The sequence below is a fragment of the Antennarius striatus genome, chromosome 9, assembly GCF_040054535.1.
Source record: "Antennarius striatus isolate MH-2024 chromosome 9, ASM4005453v1, whole genome shotgun sequence".
NCBI lineage: Eukaryota > Metazoa > Chordata > Actinopteri > Lophiiformes > Antennariidae > Antennarius > Antennarius striatus.
In genome coordinates this window covers 15,016,039-15,036,141 of record NC_090784.1, presented here as the reverse complement: position 1 = coordinate 15,036,141, position 20,103 = coordinate 15,016,039, and the positions used below count along the sequence as shown (strand labels likewise).

The 20,103-nt window shown below is 40.6% G+C and overlaps 1 protein-coding gene across 2 annotated transcripts; it reads right to left on the bottom strand.

Moving 5' to 3' along the window:
• Positions 1 to 68: 68 nt before the first annotated feature.
• fam171a1 (family with sequence similarity 171 member A1) lies at positions 69 to 19,938 on the bottom strand. Of its 2 annotated transcripts, XM_068323184.1 has the most exons (9): positions 19,408 to 19,935; positions 13,751 to 13,978; positions 13,004 to 13,096; positions 9,969 to 10,133; positions 9,279 to 9,455; positions 4,828 to 4,944; positions 4,551 to 4,665; positions 4,192 to 4,309; positions 69 to 3,933 (listed from the first exon to the last, which is right to left on the bottom strand). In XM_068323184.1, exons 1-9 carry the CDS (start codon positions 19,517 to 19,519, stop codon positions 2,380 to 2,382), a joined length of 2,679 nt encoding a protein of 892 aa, XP_068179285.1. In that variant the 5' UTR covers positions 19,520 to 19,935; the 3' UTR covers positions 69 to 2,379. The 2 variants fall into 2 exon arrangements, with proteins under 2 accessions (XP_068179285.1, XP_068179286.1); XM_068323185.1 differs by lacking the exon at positions 9,279 to 9,455 and having other exon boundaries at positions 19,408 to 19,938.
• Positions 19,939 to 20,103: the final 165 nt, after the last annotated feature.

Here is a 20,103-nt window from a genome sequence, read left to right as displayed (position 1 = left end):
AGGTGAAGAAAGTCAGTGGATGAATAAGAGATTCTTTTGTATTTATACCATCATACAAGGACACATCATTCCAGTTTGACTGTTTATTCAGAATAATAGGCTATAAATGTAACAAAAGCAACCAAGTTATGCATTAAAGATGCTTAATTGCAACTCCACCCCTGAACTGGAGGCTGCTGTGGAACACGAAAAAACAAGAAGAACAGGCCATTCACAGCACCGACTCACATCACTTTCACCAGTCAGAGGAAAATAAAGAAATACCGTATGTACATAGTAATATCATTGCTATGACTATACAAACTTCAAATGAATGCATGTTTATTATTTTTCATCATTCTCACAATGGTACGATAAGACAAACTCACTGCTGGCAGCATTGCAGGAAAAAACTACAAGTGTCCAGGTGAACAAAACACATTTGAGACAGTCATCCCCTAAAACACAGAAATGAGAAAATGCTTTGAAAATACCTGTAGTTTAGCTTCACATGCAATGGTTTTATGTGTTATGTGCTAAAATGTCAGTAAATCCCTAATTGCTAACTCAAAGAGAGATTGGCATCTTACTGATTTGAGGATTTTAGGATTGCAGCAGCTGGTAGAAATTTGCTGATATGCTTGTAATGTGGTTTTTATCACGTTGAAGCTGAGGAAAGTTTACTGCATGCTTTCGCAGGTGGGACAGAAATTGAGAGCTGAGGTAGAGGAGAAAAGCTGAAGGCAAAAAAAGGTGAGAAATAAATAAGTTGATTTGTCCCACAAATCTGTTGTAGAGTCAGGTTATTCAAAGGCACTTGGAACATCAGGAAAACAATCAAAGCGACACACAACACACATGCAATGTTAGTTCTGAGTGAAACTTGTGCAGCGTGTGTGTTTTTGTACAACCGATAATAAAATGGGTGAAAAATAAAAGCCCTCAACTAAAGAATAAAAACAGCCTGTTTGAGTAAAATACTTGCTGGCAATCAAAATCAGCGATTAAAATTACAAGAAAGGCATTTCAAGCAGTCATACAAAAGAGATGCATAGCCTTCAGAGCAAAAAATGTACAATAGTGGTTCAATTATTACATATCAGTAAATCTCACTTGTTTTTTGTTGAAATTAGTTTTGTAGTGGTTTGGTATCCTTGCCCACCAGCATATAGGTGTCACATTATCTGATCATGTTTCCTTGTGAATAGTGGTTTAATTTCTTCAGTTCTAAAGCTTGATCCTTTGTGAGGAACATGTGATTATCAATACGACTTTATGATGGGCCACATTACATTCTCACAACATATAAGAATCAATTTTTTGATGTTTAGCTTTTAGTGCATGACCACACAAAGACTGAATTTCAGGTAGACTGCAATTTGAGAAGAATCACAAATGTTGGTTTCCATGGGTTCTGATCTCACTTGAAAGAAGTGCAATGTATTCCTCGAGTTTGCCATTCCTGTAAAGTCAGTGGACTGAGGCCAATATGGCAAGAGAAAGAAAGTTCCTGGAGTTCATTTGTGAGAATCAATCATCTCCTGTTTCTACTACACTTCCTCAATGCTTACAAGGCTAATTATAAGAAAAGGCATATATTTGTTGTGCATAAAGTATTTGTCTTTCACAGGCAAGGTGTACATACAGTGGTGTGTTTATGGCGAGTGGTGTGAGGACAGCAAAGTGGAAGATAACAGTGGTCATTTCATGAAGAAAACCTGGAAGCTTGAAGGCATACATACATCCCTTCATGTTTGGGATGGGAAAAAATCCCGGCGCTGAATTATTCTTCCAGTGCTGTAATTCATTAGGAATGCTCCTATTGTTTACTTCATGCTCTATTTCTCCAAAGTCAACAACTGACATGGTCATACCTGCATACACCTGAACATTTTTGGTCATTGTAATTGTTCTACCTGTCTAACCAGCAGCGAGGAAAGGTCCTTATGTAATTTCAACATAGGAGATGGACAGAAAATACAATACACCAGAAGCTAATAGCTCTATCAATTTAGTCTTTCTGCACACCCTCCTTGTTCTTCACTGCATATTGTCAGGCTCTATAGCACTGGAAGGCAGAAATTTTATAAAGATGTCATTATATTTATGGCAAAATGGCACCGTTAATTGTGGAGAATAAACTGTCAGTGGTTTCCATTAGCAGGGTATCTATGGATGAACAGACAACTAGATATAAAGGGTATCTCTGTGCGTGAGCCTTCTTTTCTGTGTATATTTGAAATAATGACATCTGTGTGAGTAACTGAGTATTGTTGTCCTTTCAGAATTTAAATTGATTATAGTTTGTAAAGAAGGACCAATTACAGTGACATGAAAGTGTTTCAAGAGTGTTGCTGATTAGGAAAATGAGAATCTCTCCTTCACATGGTCGTGTGTGGATCATTTAAGGTTAAAGGCCAACAGAGGCCGCTCCTCTCGTCTCTGCCAAGGACTCTTTTTGTCCTCCTCGCCATCCTCATGTGGTGCAATACCATCAGGAGAGACTGACAGTAGTGCGTGATCAGTTCTCAAAGTCTCTCCCTCCGGTGTCGGTAGTGGAGGAGGAGAAGTGGGGGATGAAGATGAAAATGAGAGTGGCTCTTGTTGAATTTGTACCCCGTCAACTTTATTTCCTTCCACATCCCCCTTCTCCTCATCCCCTGTCTGACCCTCTGCTTTATCTGACAGAATGAGTCCCATATCACCGTCCTGTGGACTGCCCTTGGGACTCTCATCCAAGCTGCCCCCCCCATCCAGATCATCCACATACACCAGCTGGGTGAAGGTCGTGGCTGGCGTCGATCCCTTTGACCCGTTTGTCTCGATCTCCCTTTCCTCTTGCTCTGCGTCTTTCCCCCTACGGCTCGTTCCCGGCTCATTTAGGTCCACGCCGGAGTCCAGACTCGCATCGTTGCCATTGCTCCGCCTCCCACTGCTGCCGTTACTTTGCTGATTTCCTCCCCCTGTTGAGCTGTTGTGGCATCCTGCCCGCTGGAGGTCGATGTAGGAGTGGCGAATGTGAGCGTTGGAACGTCCATCAAGCGAGACAAACCAGGCCCGTGGGTGAGGCAGAGGCTTCCCCCCTCGTAGCTCCATTAAAGTCTTTTCAGCCAACAAGGTGTCCTCACTGTTTATTTCCATTAGAGCCGTTTCCCCGAGCGCCGCTGGGATGGACAGAGACTCTGACAGACCAAGTTGATCTCTGTCACCTTCTTTGGTAGGAGCAGGAGTGCAGCTAGTGAGGATTTGTCCCAGGGGTTGCTGGGAATGTGAAGCGTTGAGTTCAGCCTGAATGGTCTCCAAGTCACTCTGCTGGTCAGTCTGCAACAGGAGAGCCTGACCAGACAAAGGGTGCTCCCCAGGCAGACGCATGTAGTGTGCTGGGATCACCAGTGTGGGACGCACCCTCGGGTAGCCCTCGCCTCCACTCAGCAGATCCACCGATCCACAGCAGAGCAGCTGACCCGGCCGGGAGAGCGACTGGTGACTAGGGCGCTCCAGGTGGTCCACTGAGCGGGAAAGAAGATAATCAGGAGCTCTGCAATCACACCCCTCCCCTCTACTGGGGGAGTGAGGAGGAGAGGAAGGTGAGATGCAAGCGACATTCCCAATACTGCTCAGCTGGTTAACAGGGACTGAAGAGGGTGCATCTGAAATGAGGTTGCTGGACGAGCAGACAGAGTTGTACGATTGACGGTAACCTCGATCCGCCCCACACGGAACGGCAGCCTTTAACTGGAATGTCTCCACAGACTGGATGTAGTCTCTGCTGCGAGGCGTCAGATTACCAAGAGATGAGCCGTGGTGGCTGTTGCCCAGAGAGGAGCGGCTGTTTTTGCTGTGATGGATTATGTCGTGCTGACGCTGAATGTCTTGGTGCTCGTATGAGAAAGGCCTCAGCATCGGTGTGGTCATGTCAGGCTCAGTTGCTGTGGAAACAAGTTCCAGTTGCACCTACAGATATCAAAATATTCAAATGTAAGAATTGTCTAAATAGCACATTTATCAAAATATCTTATGACAGATATTTTTTATGACAATTTTATCCCTTTTCTGCCCACTGCAGGTCTGTTAGAAGTGTTTATCTATACAACTGCACCTCCATGACAAGTTTAAGTCCATATCAATTCTGTACTTGTTTTTACTTTGTTAATGCAATGCAATGTAACCATAATGACTGAGCTGTTCTTTGTGAGTCAGAATGAGACAAACCTCATTGCTGATAAGGTTCAAGCGGGACATGGAAGTGCCTTGATCCTTCTTAGTACTGTCCAGACCAGAGGACATTGTGAGCTTGTGGTGGGACAGTCGAGGTTTCAAACAACACCGTCTGAACAAAAAAACAACAACAAAAAAACATGACAGATATTATATTGGGAGGGCTCTTGTTTTTTTTACTTGAGTTTCTTATTCCATCCACAATACTGCAATAAAAAAACATGAAAACAGAATTTCATGAGTGCAATAGATTATACTCTATAAAAGTTTAGTTTCCCTTATATTAGTTTCTCCATTTTGAAGACACTTTTGACAGCTTCTTCTGACATGGTGTATGATGCAGTTTCACACACCTGCAGTAGTACAACAGGAGACAGAGAAGGCAGAGCAGGATGAGGGCCATGCCTCCCATTATAGCCAAAAGAAACATGGTGTGGTACGTGTTCATGTCTTTTGCAAAGAGGGGATCTGTCAAACAAGAAGTACGGTAAAGAATGAGGTGACAAGCAAATGGATTTTTTAATGAAACAGGTTTCACTTACCATCCATAAAGTATCACAGAATGAGAGTACAGTTTGACTTACCAAGGTCTTTGCACTAAATATAATGTGTGTGAAAGTAGTTTCCCACCTGACTGTTGTGGAGACATAGCAGCCACCCAATATCCTAGCTGAGGTGCGATGTAGATCAGAGTGAGCTGACCGTCCTCCTTCTGGACGTGACCCCAACTGCTTTTTATCCAGGCACCTGCATGCAGTCCCCGGCGTTCACACACACACACACACACGCACGCGCGCACACACACACACACACAAAATGACTAATACAGCCAGCAGCAAACTCCTACTTCACTCTCATTGACCCGTGATGGCGAAAGCAATGTGCCATAGTCATGAAAAGATGTAAATGCTGAATAGATTATAATTTTATTGCACTTTTCCAGGTAACAGACCACTCAAAGTTCTTTACAACACAAAACAGTCATTCTGTGGAGGAATTCAAACATGTAAGATGTCACCTGCCCACTACTAGCAGTAACCATTCATGCCATCACGTTCGCCTCCACTGAGAGGAATTTGGCGACACGGGAGAACATAAAAGCTCCACGCAGAAAGTAATCAAACTCGGAACCTTTTTGCTGTGAGGCGACAGTACTACCCACTGCGCCAAAGTGCCACCCTCCTAAAGACCAAAACAATGAAATAATTATGGATTATTCATTTAAATCTTATTAATTTGGAGTGGAATGGAGCCTTTATATTCTCTGTGCTGTTTAAAAGAATTTGCAGAAGTTGAATCAAATTTTTTTTAAGACTTTTGGACATGAATAATACCTGGCAACACTGATATTTTTCTCTCTGGTGGTATGCGAGTGCTTCTGCAGTACTCAATTTACCCAAAAGGGGTCAGCATACTCACTCTAGTGTCCCGGGCAGCTCCTGAACAGGAGCACAATGGCAGCTCAAATAGTGCCAGTACCCAAAAACCACAACAAAGACAAAAGGCTCGGACTTACTGACTCACAGCAAATCTGCTTCAAGAGGAAAACACTGCCTTTAGGCTCTCTGGGCTAGCATGGTGTAAACTACTGTGTCGATATTTACTTACATTTATTCACGATATAATAAGGAATTTGTATCCATCTGATCAGAATCAGACAACAAATTGGAGTTTGGAAGGAACACAAATGGAGGAAAACAAGAAGACAAATAAGGTGATTGGAAATCATAGCAATAAGGGTAAAGGCACAAGAAGCAGGTAGAGAAGAGAGAGGCTTTATGATCCTTCTTTGTGACTACAGTCCTCACCATGGTTCTGTTTCCTACAGAGAGTCCTCGCTGTGTGTGACTGACCCGTTTTATCCTGACATTTAATGACCCTGTTCCCATGGGTTCATACAATACACCACAGAGAGTCAAGCAACTGCTTTGACTCAATGCAAATCCTGGTAAACATCAATGCAACCTGTATGTTGCTCCTATTTCTCCCCCATCCATGTAGAGTCAACACAGCTGATGTGGGGGTTTTTTCACATCACATTTTAAGGTTCACAAACAGCAGCAGGATCAACTGAGGTTGATATCATTCTTTAGACGATCATCACACAACAGCTGGACTTTATCTATTTGCACAGATGTAAGAAAAATTATTTACCAGTAATCTCCATTTTTCTTTGGTTTTATTCAAACATTGTATTTTACAATAACCAAGTCAAACAAAACAGCTGCTACAGTGCAATTCAATAGATATTAAAACTTGTTCTGTCAAATATAGGAATGCATACCTTCACTGACGAAATGATTCTACCCATTATTACCCATTAAGTGTTATTAGTACTTTGTAGAGAACTTATTTCTTTCATGACCTGTGGTAAATGTGATATGAAGACAGATGCCAACTTCAGGTAGCATTTCTGAGGAACCTAACCTATACGTCATGGGAAAAGGCCTTCAGTTACTGAATATACCAAGGTTTACATGCTGCAACAATCACTTTCAAACCACGCCCATGATTTTAAACGGGATTTAATTCAGAAGACTGTGCCAACCACTCCTGGAAATCGTAGAAATTCTTTAAAATTAAGCCTTGGTAAATGTTTTGGAATGTCTAATGATGCCCAACCTCCAATTACCTCACAGACAGTGAGATATTTTCATCTTGGATTTCCTCATATTTGATGGAATACATCTTACCCTCTACATGCTGCAGGTTCAAGTGCCACAGGAAACAGAAGAGCACCAGAGTTTCAATGAAACACGTCCACTTCTTTTCACCATATGTTCAATTCTACTTCCCTAGAAGTACTGCTGAGCCACAGGCCCTGAAAGGTTATAATTTTGCTTGTTAACATCATAGAACACCAAAACTTTTGTGAGGGTAACCAGAGCAGACTTTTTTTCACTTTCGAATCAGCAGTTGCGGACACCTCTCTGTTCAGGTATTGAGAATCTGTGTAAATTCAAGCGTTAACAGATGGCGCTAAATACATTTCTGTGCTCTTTTAAGGGGTGTTATTCAGGTGTTGGACATATCAATGGTCTGTAATAGTAGCATTTTGTATAGGATATGTAAAAATATGTGTTAGTTCATTCATTTTCATAGGTGTTGTTGTTTCACAGGGAAGTCGTAAACAGTCTGAGATTAGTATGTTTGCCAGTAAACTTCATATAAAATGGGGGTTGAATAATTTTGGTTCCAAAGGTATACACCATATATCTGTCACATGCTCCATTCACAGGAAAAGATCTTCAAGAGGATGTCAGTTATACAAGTCAGACAGGTTTTTGTGAACGTGTGTGTGTGTGTGTGTGTGTGTGTGTGTGTGTGTGTGTGTGTGTGTGTGTGTGGTAAACATAACTACCTTCTACATGAGAAGCTTTTAGCAGCTTTAGTGTTCCTCTAAAAAAATATCTGGTCATTTTTTATTCTCAGTTTTAAACATACAAAACACACACACAGACACACAACCATTTCACATTTACAGACATTTGTGAAGAAACTATCAGGAGCTGGGCCTGTCTGTGGTGTTATTTATTTGGTCGGTTGCTAGGGAACATGGGATGGAGCCCAGAGAGAGAGAGAGAGAGGGGTCTGGGGATGACTTCTGTTGTGGAAATAATCATTGCTACAGGTTGTGCGTAGGCTACAAATGTGTGTGTGTGTGTGTGTATGAGTGTATTCGTGTGTGTGTGAGAGAGAGAGAGAGAGAGAGAGAGAGAGAGAGAGAGAGAGAGAGAGAGAGAGAGAGAGAGAGAGAGAGAGAGAGAGAGAGAGAGAGAGAGAGAGAGAGAGAGAGAGAGAGAGAGAGAGAGAGAGAGAGAGAGAGAGAGAGAGAGAGAGAGAGAGAGAGAGAGAGAGAGAGAGAGAGAGAGAGAGAGAGAGAGAGAGAAAAAGAGGGAAAGCAAGAGAGCATGCGCTGGATCTTCACACACTGAGCAAATGAAATTAAGTCCTAAGCTCCTTAAAATCATCATAAGATTCTGATTCATCGGTTGAATTATTCTAGAACTGAATTTAGAGAAATGCTAGAATCATCTTACATGCAGTAGGAATCAAAACTAATTTAGTGAAGAAAATGTTTTCACTGTTCATATATTCTGACAATTATAGTCAGCCGACACAAAGACTGCTGAGGAGGGCTTTGTCCAATTGGTAGCCTGTTCTCTTCTAGATCAAGAGAACAGGTTTAGAAAAATATCTTATGTAATAGAGAGACCTTCTGGTAAATAAATGTTAAGACAGACACAGCGAGGAGTTGGTGAACAAAGTAGATGAGCTAAAAACTGTCAGGTATTGCTCTTGGAAGTTGATGGAAATCAAGCACAGAACTAAATGGTCAGTTGCTTCAGCTTATTCAGTTTTACACTGAAACCATAACTCAACACATGCTTCAATCCTACTTTAAATATCTCAGTGTACACTTTATTTCACTAGTATAACTTTTATTTCCATTTCTCATACACTGTCGCAAAGGCAATATAGAGAGAAGTGAGATGAGGAACTGCGAGACTAATGAATGTGGACAACAATGTTTTCTAGTGCAGACACATCTGACTCAACTGATGATCTAATCACCATCTTTCAGGTCAGTCTGTCTAAGCAATACTGGGTGTGTCACCATGTGGAATCACTGACAACACAGACCTAAGACTGCTGAAATAAATCAGTGGGACCAGACAGGCTTCAAGGGTCTCTGCCACAGGAACACTGCTATTGTTTAGGACAGGATTCAGATGAGCCCTCTTAGCTCTCTTTCAAATTTCCCAGTTTGGGATAAATAAAGTATATCTATCTAGATTACGCATTTACAGTCCAATCATCTGATGACACTCAATTTGTGTATCAATTTGAAAAGTGATGTGACTTCATGAAAAAATTCATTCAGCAAAAAGGGGTAACTGAGTGAATATGTATATGATTTATATAAACTACTTCGTAATTTGGTCTCATTTACATAAAAGTAAATATATTATGAGCAAGAAAGGCCTGGGTTTATCTTAAGAGATCTTACATACTGTATGAATTAGTAACCTGTGTAAGCTTAGAAAGTCCATAAAGCATTTGTGTTTGTTAGTACATACCCAAGCGTGGGTCAAATCTCCAAGCAGGGATGTGATCATTCTCTTTCAGGCCACTATCAGCAGGCAGGGGAATGGAGACTGTGATTGGCTCATTCACCTGCAGCTCCACTCCATCACTGGCCAATAAGTGAACAGAAACAGCTGCTACGGGAGTCAACTCCGAGCTCTTCTCTGTCCCTGTGAGACAGGCAGAAAGAGTGTAAGAGAGATAGACATAGCAAAAAGGAAAAGGAGTGGGAATGAAGTTCACGGGATTGCGGGCAGAAAAAGGAGCTGGCAACCGGTGGACGTGTGAGGGGAAACAGACAGGAAAGAAAACAAAGGAAAGACAGGAAAGAGGGAAACAGGATGAAGAGTGATAACACTAAGACACTGAGGGTGGAAAGTGTCACATGGAGGAAGAAGGTATTTGCCACAGGGAGGGGGAAGATTTGAGTTTTGATAAATCTGAAGAATAGACACACAAACACATAAAGAAGTGGAACATAGAAACACACTGGCTTTATTGTGTTTCAAAAAGTCAGATATTCAGGTGCCTTCCAATGTGGAATCTCTCGAATGTACTACTGTGTTTCCCCCCACCACCTCAACACCTTTCTCGTCTAAAATAAGTCCCCCTTTCTATCTTACTACCCCTGTTCCTCCAGTGTAGCCTCTTGGCTGGTACCGTATGCCTATTCAGAGTCTGACCTGTGCTGTTGCCGCTCTGGAGCTGCAGGTGGGGAAAGTTCTGGATGTGCGAGCTGCTGCTGGTCACGGTGAGAAAAGCCGTCAGGTTGGCGTAGAATGTGTCAGAAGGAAGACTCAGAGCTCTGCGCTGGAAATGAACGCTGGGCTGTCGCCTGAAACCTTGAGCTACAAAAGACAGGCAGAACAGATTTAATGCATATTTGGTCTTGTTTAAGTTTCAGTATTCAACTTATTTCAAACTGTGTATTGAAGACAGACACTATCTCAAATCACACACCATGATTGAAGACATACATTGAAGACATCAATCATGATATAGTCCCTATTGTATTAATCATTAACCAAAAATGCTTCAAAAAAACAACCCTCAACAGACTAGTTTTTATTATAACTACTTCGGATTCTGGGTAATCTGGATGCATTACCTTGGCCTCCATAAGGAATCTGGAAGTTAACTCATATTAGGAGAAGTATTTTAATACTAAAATATAAGACCTTTCTAGGACTGCCTTCTTTCACCTTCATATTTTAATGAAATTGGAATAATATGTTACAAAAGATACAGAAAAATCAGTCGAGGAATTTGTTAATTCTAGGCTGCACGACTGCAATTCCTTACAAAAAGACTGTCCCAATAAGACCAGATTGTTTCTACATGATTAGCAATACTGATCACCTCTGTACAGTGTGTTGGACAATAGCACAGCAGTAATGTTGTTGCCTTCTGAAAAACAGGACAGCATCTCTTATATCCCGGTCAGGACAAGCTGTACAAACACACCCACAAGAGAAGAAGGTAGGAAGCCAAAATGAAGAATTCCAAAAGATTGCCTCACAGTGAAAGTGCACAAGAATGTCAACAAGCACAATAATGTCCATGGGTCTTTTCTCTATACAAGAAAATGAGTGGTCAGGAGAACAATATGTGGACAAGGATACCACAGAAGCCCTAACCATAACACCTCAACGGGTGCCAAAGATCCAGTTCAGTGACAGAAACAAATTCCAAGATCTAGAAGACAGCACATGGAAGAGTAAGTTGGTCTCAGGAGGAGATGGAGGAGAAGCCACTATCGAGATGAACTCGGAAAAAAGTCCAAGTCCAGTACCGAGAGAAGTTACAAGCAATGTAAAGAGGGAGGGTGACCAATCGATTATAAGGACCCCATTACGTCCATCCAAGCATTACAATGAAGTTTTTTTCTCTTGTGTCTGTGAACATTTGCCGCGCCTCGCATGAAATTGCACCTACACTGCCAGAGCTATTTGAGGTGGTATTGCTCTGTTTGATTCATAGAAAGTGTACAGATAAAAGGCTCCATCCATATCAAAATGTCTTCAAGGCTGAGAATAAATCGGCTTTAAAGTTGCTCTAAGCAGCAGGAGAGTGAGAGATGAGGATGAAAAGGATGCATACGGACAGTCTCGCCCATTCAGGAAACTCTGACTCTTCAGATACGCCTTATGTTTTATTATTTAAATTCAACTATCAAAATAAGCTGACTGGCAGTAATGTCTGATCGACAATGATAGGAATGTCTTGCACTACTTTTTCTCCCAATAAAAGCGATGCTTCTTTCTGATAATGTTCTGTACAAATAACGGTTTCCTTTTTATTTCTGCACATCATTCCCTCCAGTCTCCGACTGCTATTAGAAAATTACAGACCAAATCCAATAAAACAGCAGAAACTGCATGTAGCTGGACTCAGCAAGGTGATGTCATTGTAGTCCAACAGAGCGAGCACATTCCTGAGCAGTGAGACATACATCCAGCTGTAAACGGGTGTTCACTGTGTTTGTGTTTCTAGTTGAACTCAACATGAATTTCCCCGCAGAATGTGCATCTTTAACTTTCATGTTTCTGTCTAAGGCTTGGTTTTAAGATTATGGTCTGAGTGTTATTTTCCTTCTGTGGCGGTTTTGGTCAAATGAAAAGGTCCTATTTCCCTTTGTTTGGTGTTCCCTTCCTCAACTCTTCCTGCCTTTTCCCTCCACTTTTCCCTCACCTCATCTGTTCCTCCTTCTGTTGGACATTGCTCTGCCCATCCCCCTTTCTCCTTTATTCTCTCCGACTGCTCCACCCACAACTCCACTTTCCAGCTCATACTGAATCATCCCCATCCTGGTCTTTTATTCCTCTGTCCTCATAACACATGCCAAGGTCTATCACACCCCTGGGTGCATAAGTTGACAACATGGTGACAAAGAGAATGTGTAGGACAGCAGCCAGAAACGATGCCCCACTCGGACACGTGCTACAGGTAGTGTGTATTTGTCAGGTTTACATGACAATGGTGTCTGGATTTTTATGTGTGCTGTGTCTGTGAAGTTGGTTTTTTTAGCCAGACAGCAGAGCTGATACTTCAAATTACTCCCTTGTCATTCACAGACATACAAAAGACCCAACAGACAAAGAGGTTGTATTGACTGTGCCTGACTGAGAAAGCCTTACTCAATATGATTACCGTTACACACGTTTCACAAAGAGCCTGACTAACAGACGGAGGACACTTGATGTTTCATCATCGCTACAGTCAGATTCCATTTGACAGAAAACCATTTGAATATCAGTTTTAAATAAGAATGTGAATTTATCCATGTTTAATTTTCTCGTTAACCTATTTAACTGTATAACTAGTCATAATAATCATACCTATGAGTAACTACATAGCAGTTACTCATCAGTAACTGCTATGTAGTTACTGATGAGTAACTACATAGCATTAAAAAAAACACATTTTACCATGAAGTGAATATATTCTTGTAGCTAAAAAAAACCACCTTTGGTAGTTTCTGAACACAAATTCTCAGTGAAAAAATATGTTTGAAGTTTTTTCTTGATAAATCCGTTGCGTTTGTACGATGACAAATCTTCAAATATAATTTTAACAATCAATTTTCAAAACATTTTAAGCAGACTGGTTTAAAATATGCTACCAATTTGTGATCATTTAAATAAAGTATTTGGGTATTTGAACTGCATGTATAGCTTCAGAGACAAACAAAAAAATAACAACACACGTCGCTATTTACCTTGTAAGCCTGAAACAATCTCGACAACATCTTCATAGACCATCAGAGTGGCAGCTCTTTCTGGAAGGAGGTCCAAACTAATGGAGGAAAACACTGGAACACAAAAGAAAACACACAAGTGTACACACTACATTAACTGGCTGAATGAATTTACAATTAGAAGAGTAACAGACTCCAACCTAACTGCCCACTTTGCTAATCACTATCAGACATCATAAGTCATTAAACAATCTTTATACATTTTTAATAGTCCTGCTTTTATCCTGTCCACTGTGCAGGACACAAGTCTGACCCAGCAAACTACTTTCCTCTTCCTTCCTTCCTTTCACTCCTCCATTGTTCAGAGCTGGTAAGCGTGATAATCCAATTGGCTGCCATTCCATTGGCTCATAATAGCTATCCCAAATCCAACATACACACACACACACACACACACACACAAACACACACACAGATATTTTGTGTGTAAAGAAAGCTTAAGCAGCCACCCTGCTGGCTTCTATTGTAATAAATAAGTAATGGAGCACTCTACTCATCAGCAACTTACAAACCTTGCACAGTCACACACTACCATGTACATTAAATAAACAGAAGATTTGCAAATCAATAAACTGAGAGTCAACAATTCTATATGTGTCCTCACTCTCACACACACACACACACACACACACACACACACACACACACACACACACACACACACACACACACACACACACACACACACACACACACACAAACACCTACCAGGTAATCTGGAGGGGGTCCAAGGCACAGAGTTTGGCACATAGCCCTGTTTGGTTGCAGCGATGACCAACGGTGTCCCAAGGCGATAGGGGAAGTGGAGGTAGGCGTTGCCTTCAGCTGATGAGATTTCTGTGGTTAAAGACGAGTGGTTGGCGAAAAGCTGGATGGTCGCTCCTCCCAGGGGCTGGTGAGTGCTGGCATCACTCAGGTAAATTTTCAGAGTCACCTCTGTGGACAAACAGCACAGACTTTACTGAATGTTAGTGTGAGGACACTGCAGGAAAAGGAAAAAATAATCCACTCTGACAAGGTCTGATCAATAGACGTAAAGGACAGAGGTGCTTTGTTTACAGTCATGACTGACTGGGTTTTATTTCAGTGCCGGTCCCTTTGTCTCCAATCCACAAAGATGGCATTACACATCTCAGCCAATCAGAAGCTGATCTGAAACATTTCCTGGATTCTTGTAAACAGTTTCCCCTCTAAAACAATGGGCTATTTCCTTCTCTCCAAGAAGCCTTGGATCAGAGGTGAAAATCCACAATACATATAAACACCTTCTCTGATGGAAAGGAAGAATAGAAAAAACATGTAGACTTCCTGCTGACTGAAGAAAGGGTCATAATAAAGTAGCTAGACTGAGATAACAAAGCTTTGCCCTTGACTGTGAAAATCTCATTTAAGAAAAATAATATTTGTACAGAACTAAGTCATGCATGTTCCAGAACGGTACATGAAGGAGGGAAGTGGTTGGACTTTCTAATGCAACAAGCTACCGTCTTTGATTGCATCATTTTGCCCTTTTTAAACTTTGAGTTGTGCAAAAACATAAAAATTATGAGCTTTGAAAATGTGATATTATCCATTATCTTGTCACAATCAACCATTAACAAGCAATGATCTGTTACTGGTATTGGCTGGGAAAAATGCCTATCATGTATCCCCCAAAAATGGTGTTATTCAGGAAAATTGTCAAAGTCTAGTGTTTTAGTGTGACTGATTTCAAACCTAGAAACCCTTAGAATGAAGAGGTAACTACTTGTGTGTGACTATGTGTGTTTTTGTATGAGCCTCATTTTAATTACTTTATTCTACTATATTCTGCTGCATGGCTGACGACCTTCACCCCAGGTATCAATTATATCACTCCCTAAATATAAAGACACACCAATAACATTCTGTGCTGCTAATTTTACTGCAAATTAACAAAAATATCAAGTTAATGAAACAGGTTTAATACAGTTACATAATTTTTTCCTAAACGTCTACCCATAATTACTGAAATATGCAACAGTCTATCAATATCAGAATTGATTTACCTCTGAATTTAAATAGAAATTAATGTAAAGTAGTATGCAATGGATGACAAGTAACAATGAATAAGCAAAAGCATCTCAAATTAAATTTAAATCCAATGAGACATGCACACACCGCAACCGTCCCCTATGGTTTCCTCGGATATGCATCATTAACACAGACTTATATTGCCCTGAAAGATGATCTCATCGTGCAACAGTTTGATTTAAAAAAAAGCAAACTTAAAACAAAACTTTTTTAATTTAACATCACTGCAAACTCATTCAACCTCCATATTTTTGCACACACACCGTGACCCTGTTTGATCCTTGGCCATGGGTTGACCCACGGTGACCTTTCTATTTAGGCTGAAAGGTTTTCCCCCCTCCTCTCCTCTGACCTGAACACACCCACCTCCCCCATAGTCATAGTAATTAAATTTTGTTACAAGTCCGTCTTGCAACTCCCCCCTCCTTAACACACACGCTAACACACACCCTGGTTGTTGCATTTCATTCTCCCACCGACTCAGGTTGTTTAACAAGCAACCACTTGGACAATTTGTTAACAGTTCATCCAGAGTTCAGCCATCACCAAAAAGAGAGTCCACTGCCCCAAGTGATCATTAGATGGATGGAAGAAATATAGCTAAGATTTGTTGAGCAGGGAAATGTCAGTTTGAAACCAAACATCATCTTCCCAAGTGGTTTGGTGTGAAGGTCTTTATCTGTGGCTATGTGGTGACCCTCACTTCATTCCACTCTTTTATTACATTTGCTCTGTCACATGGAAACAGACGGATCCTTGCATCAAGATTTGGTGTGTTGGTGTGTGTGTTTTGGAGACACTGTGACCTCACTTCCAGTGTCATTCTCAATGAGGAGTTTTTAGGTGTACCAGCTGTACTCATTGCAAAAGAACTCTCTAGGGAGAATCTAGATGGACAAAAGCAAATGGTCTTCTTCCAACTCTCGTCCAATAAATCCCTACTGCTGTGGTATCATTGCTAAACAAGCTCGGAGTCTTGTTCTACTTGTGACACGCTGAAGTGAAGGGGATCGGCTTGAAGATTGACAGAAGAGCTGGTTTCTGATGCCAAGTCAGTACCTTTACAACTGCTCTGTGCTAAATTTACCAGTCTAGGTGTACCGAGTACCATATGGAGGACAAAAGCATCAAAGAGTTTTTTTATGCCCAACACTGTGGGTGCAGACTCATTATCTCAGGCAACAGCAGCCAAAGCAGCAGGGTGGTTGTGTGTGTTTGTATTTCAGCAGACACAGACAGTAGGTTAATTATTATTGTCTCACAACTACCCTATTAAAATGTAATAATTCTCATGAATTTTTAGAACAGGACATGAATCTCGGCCATTTTTCTGACAAGGAGGTTGGTAGTCTCCTCACCACCCCACCACCCCCTCAAATTCCCAACTAAAGATAGATCCAGTCCAACAGAATGAAGTTGTGCTGCTTTATCAGAGCAGTCCAGCTCAAATTAACTTGTGTTTGATGTATTAAGCATAAGTGACACTGAGGCAATGCATTTGTGCATCATAAAAGTGAAGTGTGATAAACTGGAAATGCCTGGTATGACTGGCCTTCACTGGGTGTGTGTGAACGGGATTGGTGTGTTTCCAAATAGAGAACAAGGGGAAACAGATGCTTTCTGCATAAGAGGCTGCGTGGAAAGTCTGCTTGCGTACAACATCCATCCAACAGTTGCAGTCATGCCAACACGAATGAGTAAACCATTGGCCCAAGTTACTTATGTTCAAATTGATGTCAGTGAAAAGTAACACTGATCAATTAGACATAATGAGTGTTTTATGTGCACCTTCAAACTGCTTACACAAATACTACAGCTTTTGAGCTTGAGTGGTTACAAATTCATTACAAAACATTGAAAATGTTATTAATATCTCATTTAATCTGTCACTGAAGTGAAAATAAGACAACAGATGAAAACTTGATGCCATGTGGACCACTAGAGAGAATTAAATTTTCCTCAAATGCTGTATTTCAATGAGGTTGTCTTTATCAATTTGAAAGTTGTTGCTGTTGATTTAAAAAAGACGTAACCTGTAACTACTGTACTGAGAAGACAAAGGCACAAGAGTTTTTCATCACCTTTTGAATAAATTCAGTTTTAGCTGTTGTTTACATAAAATCAAAGATTAATTTCCAACAGTCCAACAGATTGTGTCTGGAGTTAATAACTTGCTCAACAGCTGCAACTAAAAGTATAAAGAATGAGGACATTTGTTTTTACCATTCGGACAAGTAAGAAATCTCCACTTCTCATTTTGATGAAAAACAGACCTTTTAAATGTTTTGGGGGGAAAAAAAACATGGAATTCATTAAAGGTCGGAATGAATTATCCAAGTGGGAAACAGAATTATGGGCAAACACGTCATAACATTCTACGTGTGGAAACACAGGCAACACATAAAGCTGATCTAAAACACAATATTATATTATTGTAAGTAAAGACGATGGCTTTCAATAGCTGTCCAGTCTGCTGTTTTCTTCATCTGGATTAAAAGATTGAACAGGGATTGTCAATCCCATTAACTCAGGACATTAACTCAGCGGGGGACTGAACAATTAGGTTACATCATCTGGTCCCCATTCTCAGGCTGGAAAGCAAAAGGACTCTCTACCTTACTTTGCTAAACATTCCAGTAAACACACTATACTACACTACACAGAAGACTGGTTCTGCTCTTGAAGAAGTTTCCTGACCCCCATCCAAACTACTATGCTGTTGTATGACCTGGCATCTCCTCCTAAGAATAGGCTGTTGGCACTAACACTAGCATCTCATGATTAAAATCAACCTTGGCTAGTTGGTGACAAATGATTTGATTGGTCTACTTCCAGGCAGCCAGCGAATGTTTGTCTGCTGGAGATGCAATGCCATGCCTATTATGGGCAGCAGTAATGTGAGTGAGATCTATATCTGCAAGTAGATCGTCTGTCTGGCTCCACTCATCCATGCTGCCTGCTGGATGGGTCAAGAGAAGTCCTCAGTATCGACCTGCACACACCCCACAGGGGATAACTGAAGGTCAGCCTGAGGAAATATGAACACCCAGGAGTCAGGAAGAAAAACTAAAATGGCAAAGACAGCCTGGGATAGTCTTCAAAGAGCTGCACTGTGTAGGAATTACAGTACTTGCTGATGCAGCAAATGCCTGATTAATATGTTTAAACCAATCTTGAATGTTGACTTTATTTTTAGTCAGACAGACGTGCAGTAACATTTATTGTATGTTTATATGAATACTTCTCTGTTTACTAAAACTGAAGTGAAAACCAAAATATAGTCCCACCCACATTGTGGGAAATTTATATAATGGCCTACCACAAAAAATAATTAAAATACAATCCTCCAGTGCATCGGAAATGCGTGCATCTGAGAAAAATATAATTCCCAGAATAAAGTTAAATTGAAGGGTAAGTGTAACCTGAATACTGAAAAGTCATTTAAGTTCTGTGTGCATTTGTGGTATGACTGATCTTTATCCTTTAGTCTCTCAGAATAATGGCACTGGCTTTAAAACTTAAGGAATTAAAATCCCTTTATTATATTAGCCAGACATGTAGCCAGATCTAATGTTTCTCATTTACAAAAAAAGTAGTAAGATTAATGGTGAATGGAAATTAAATTGAAAACTTTTCATACTAAAAGTAAACTTAAGCTAACAAATGGTTTCAATGAATATCAAAAAGGTAGCAGCTAAAGTTACTTAACACCGTTAGAAAAATCAAAAATCAAAGTGAAATTGTCTGTCTGGGTTCTCAGAAATTAGCATTATTTCAATTATTTACTGACATTTTCCAGACTTGACTTCTTGATAATAATAAAAAAGGAAGAGAAAAAGAAGAAAGGTGATCAGATGTACTGGAGCAGACAGGTTTAGTTTAAAGTGTGACTCTGATCCAGGTGGTTTCTCTCAACCCTTCAACACAGAAAGACTGTTTGCTGTAGTGTAACGACGATTAAAATGACAAATCACAGCAGCTGGACTCTCTCCCTATGAGAGCATGTTTTCTGTCACTGATCACAACTATTGTCCACATATATGCATACAAAACCCATTGAGTAATGCTTTTACACTAGTGTGTAAATTCAGTTTAGATTTTTAAAAAAAATAATTAATATAAAAAAACACGGCGGCTAACTTTTTGTGCTTTCTTTCACTAGCTAACGTGCTAATGTTAGCTAGCTAGCGTGAAGTTTTGGTCACATCAGCATCAATCCAGGCTAGCGGCTCCATTAGCCACCAAAATACCAAGCTAATCCGATTCACCTCGGATAAAACGAGTGAATAAAACCATGTGAAAACAACTTTTACCCTCTGCTGTAGTGTCCCCCGCTAATGTTTTGGTGACAGCTCCGGAGACAAGGTATCCCAAAAGGTAGATTCCTATCGCAGCGGTTCTTCCCCACTCCACAGTCCGCATCATTGCAGATGTGTCTATCAACGCAAACGGCTTTAAAAAAAAAAAACAAAGTAGAAAGCAAATCTTAAGCTTTTAAAAAGTCACTGTCTTCACACATCAGCGTAAAGACGGTTCGTTCCACAAGGGAGGTGGTACTCCATACTTAGCAGCACCATTACTGAATTTTCGCTTGAAAAGTCGTGTTTCTTGTGTGCATCGTTCAGCCACTCGAATGGTTCTCTCACAAACGGTGCAGGGTCATCGAGGAAGACGGCCCCATCCCTCCGAGACTTAAGCCTAGAACACCACCAACAGGCGGCTTCCTCCACCCGCACACACCGCCGTGGTCCACAGACCTCCAGCGCCACCAGCAGGTCATGTGATAAAAACTACACAATGAGACCTTTCACTGGTATGCAAACTGATTTTGAATTGATAGTGGAACTAATGCACAAATGCCAGTCAATCGCTAAAAATCGCAGAAGACAAAATCTGAAAAAAAAACAAAAAAAAAAAACAACAGTACTAAAATTGTTATCAGCAAAGACTAAATTTTAATTATATTAAAATACTAAGAATATTTAATACAATATTTAAAACTCCTATCA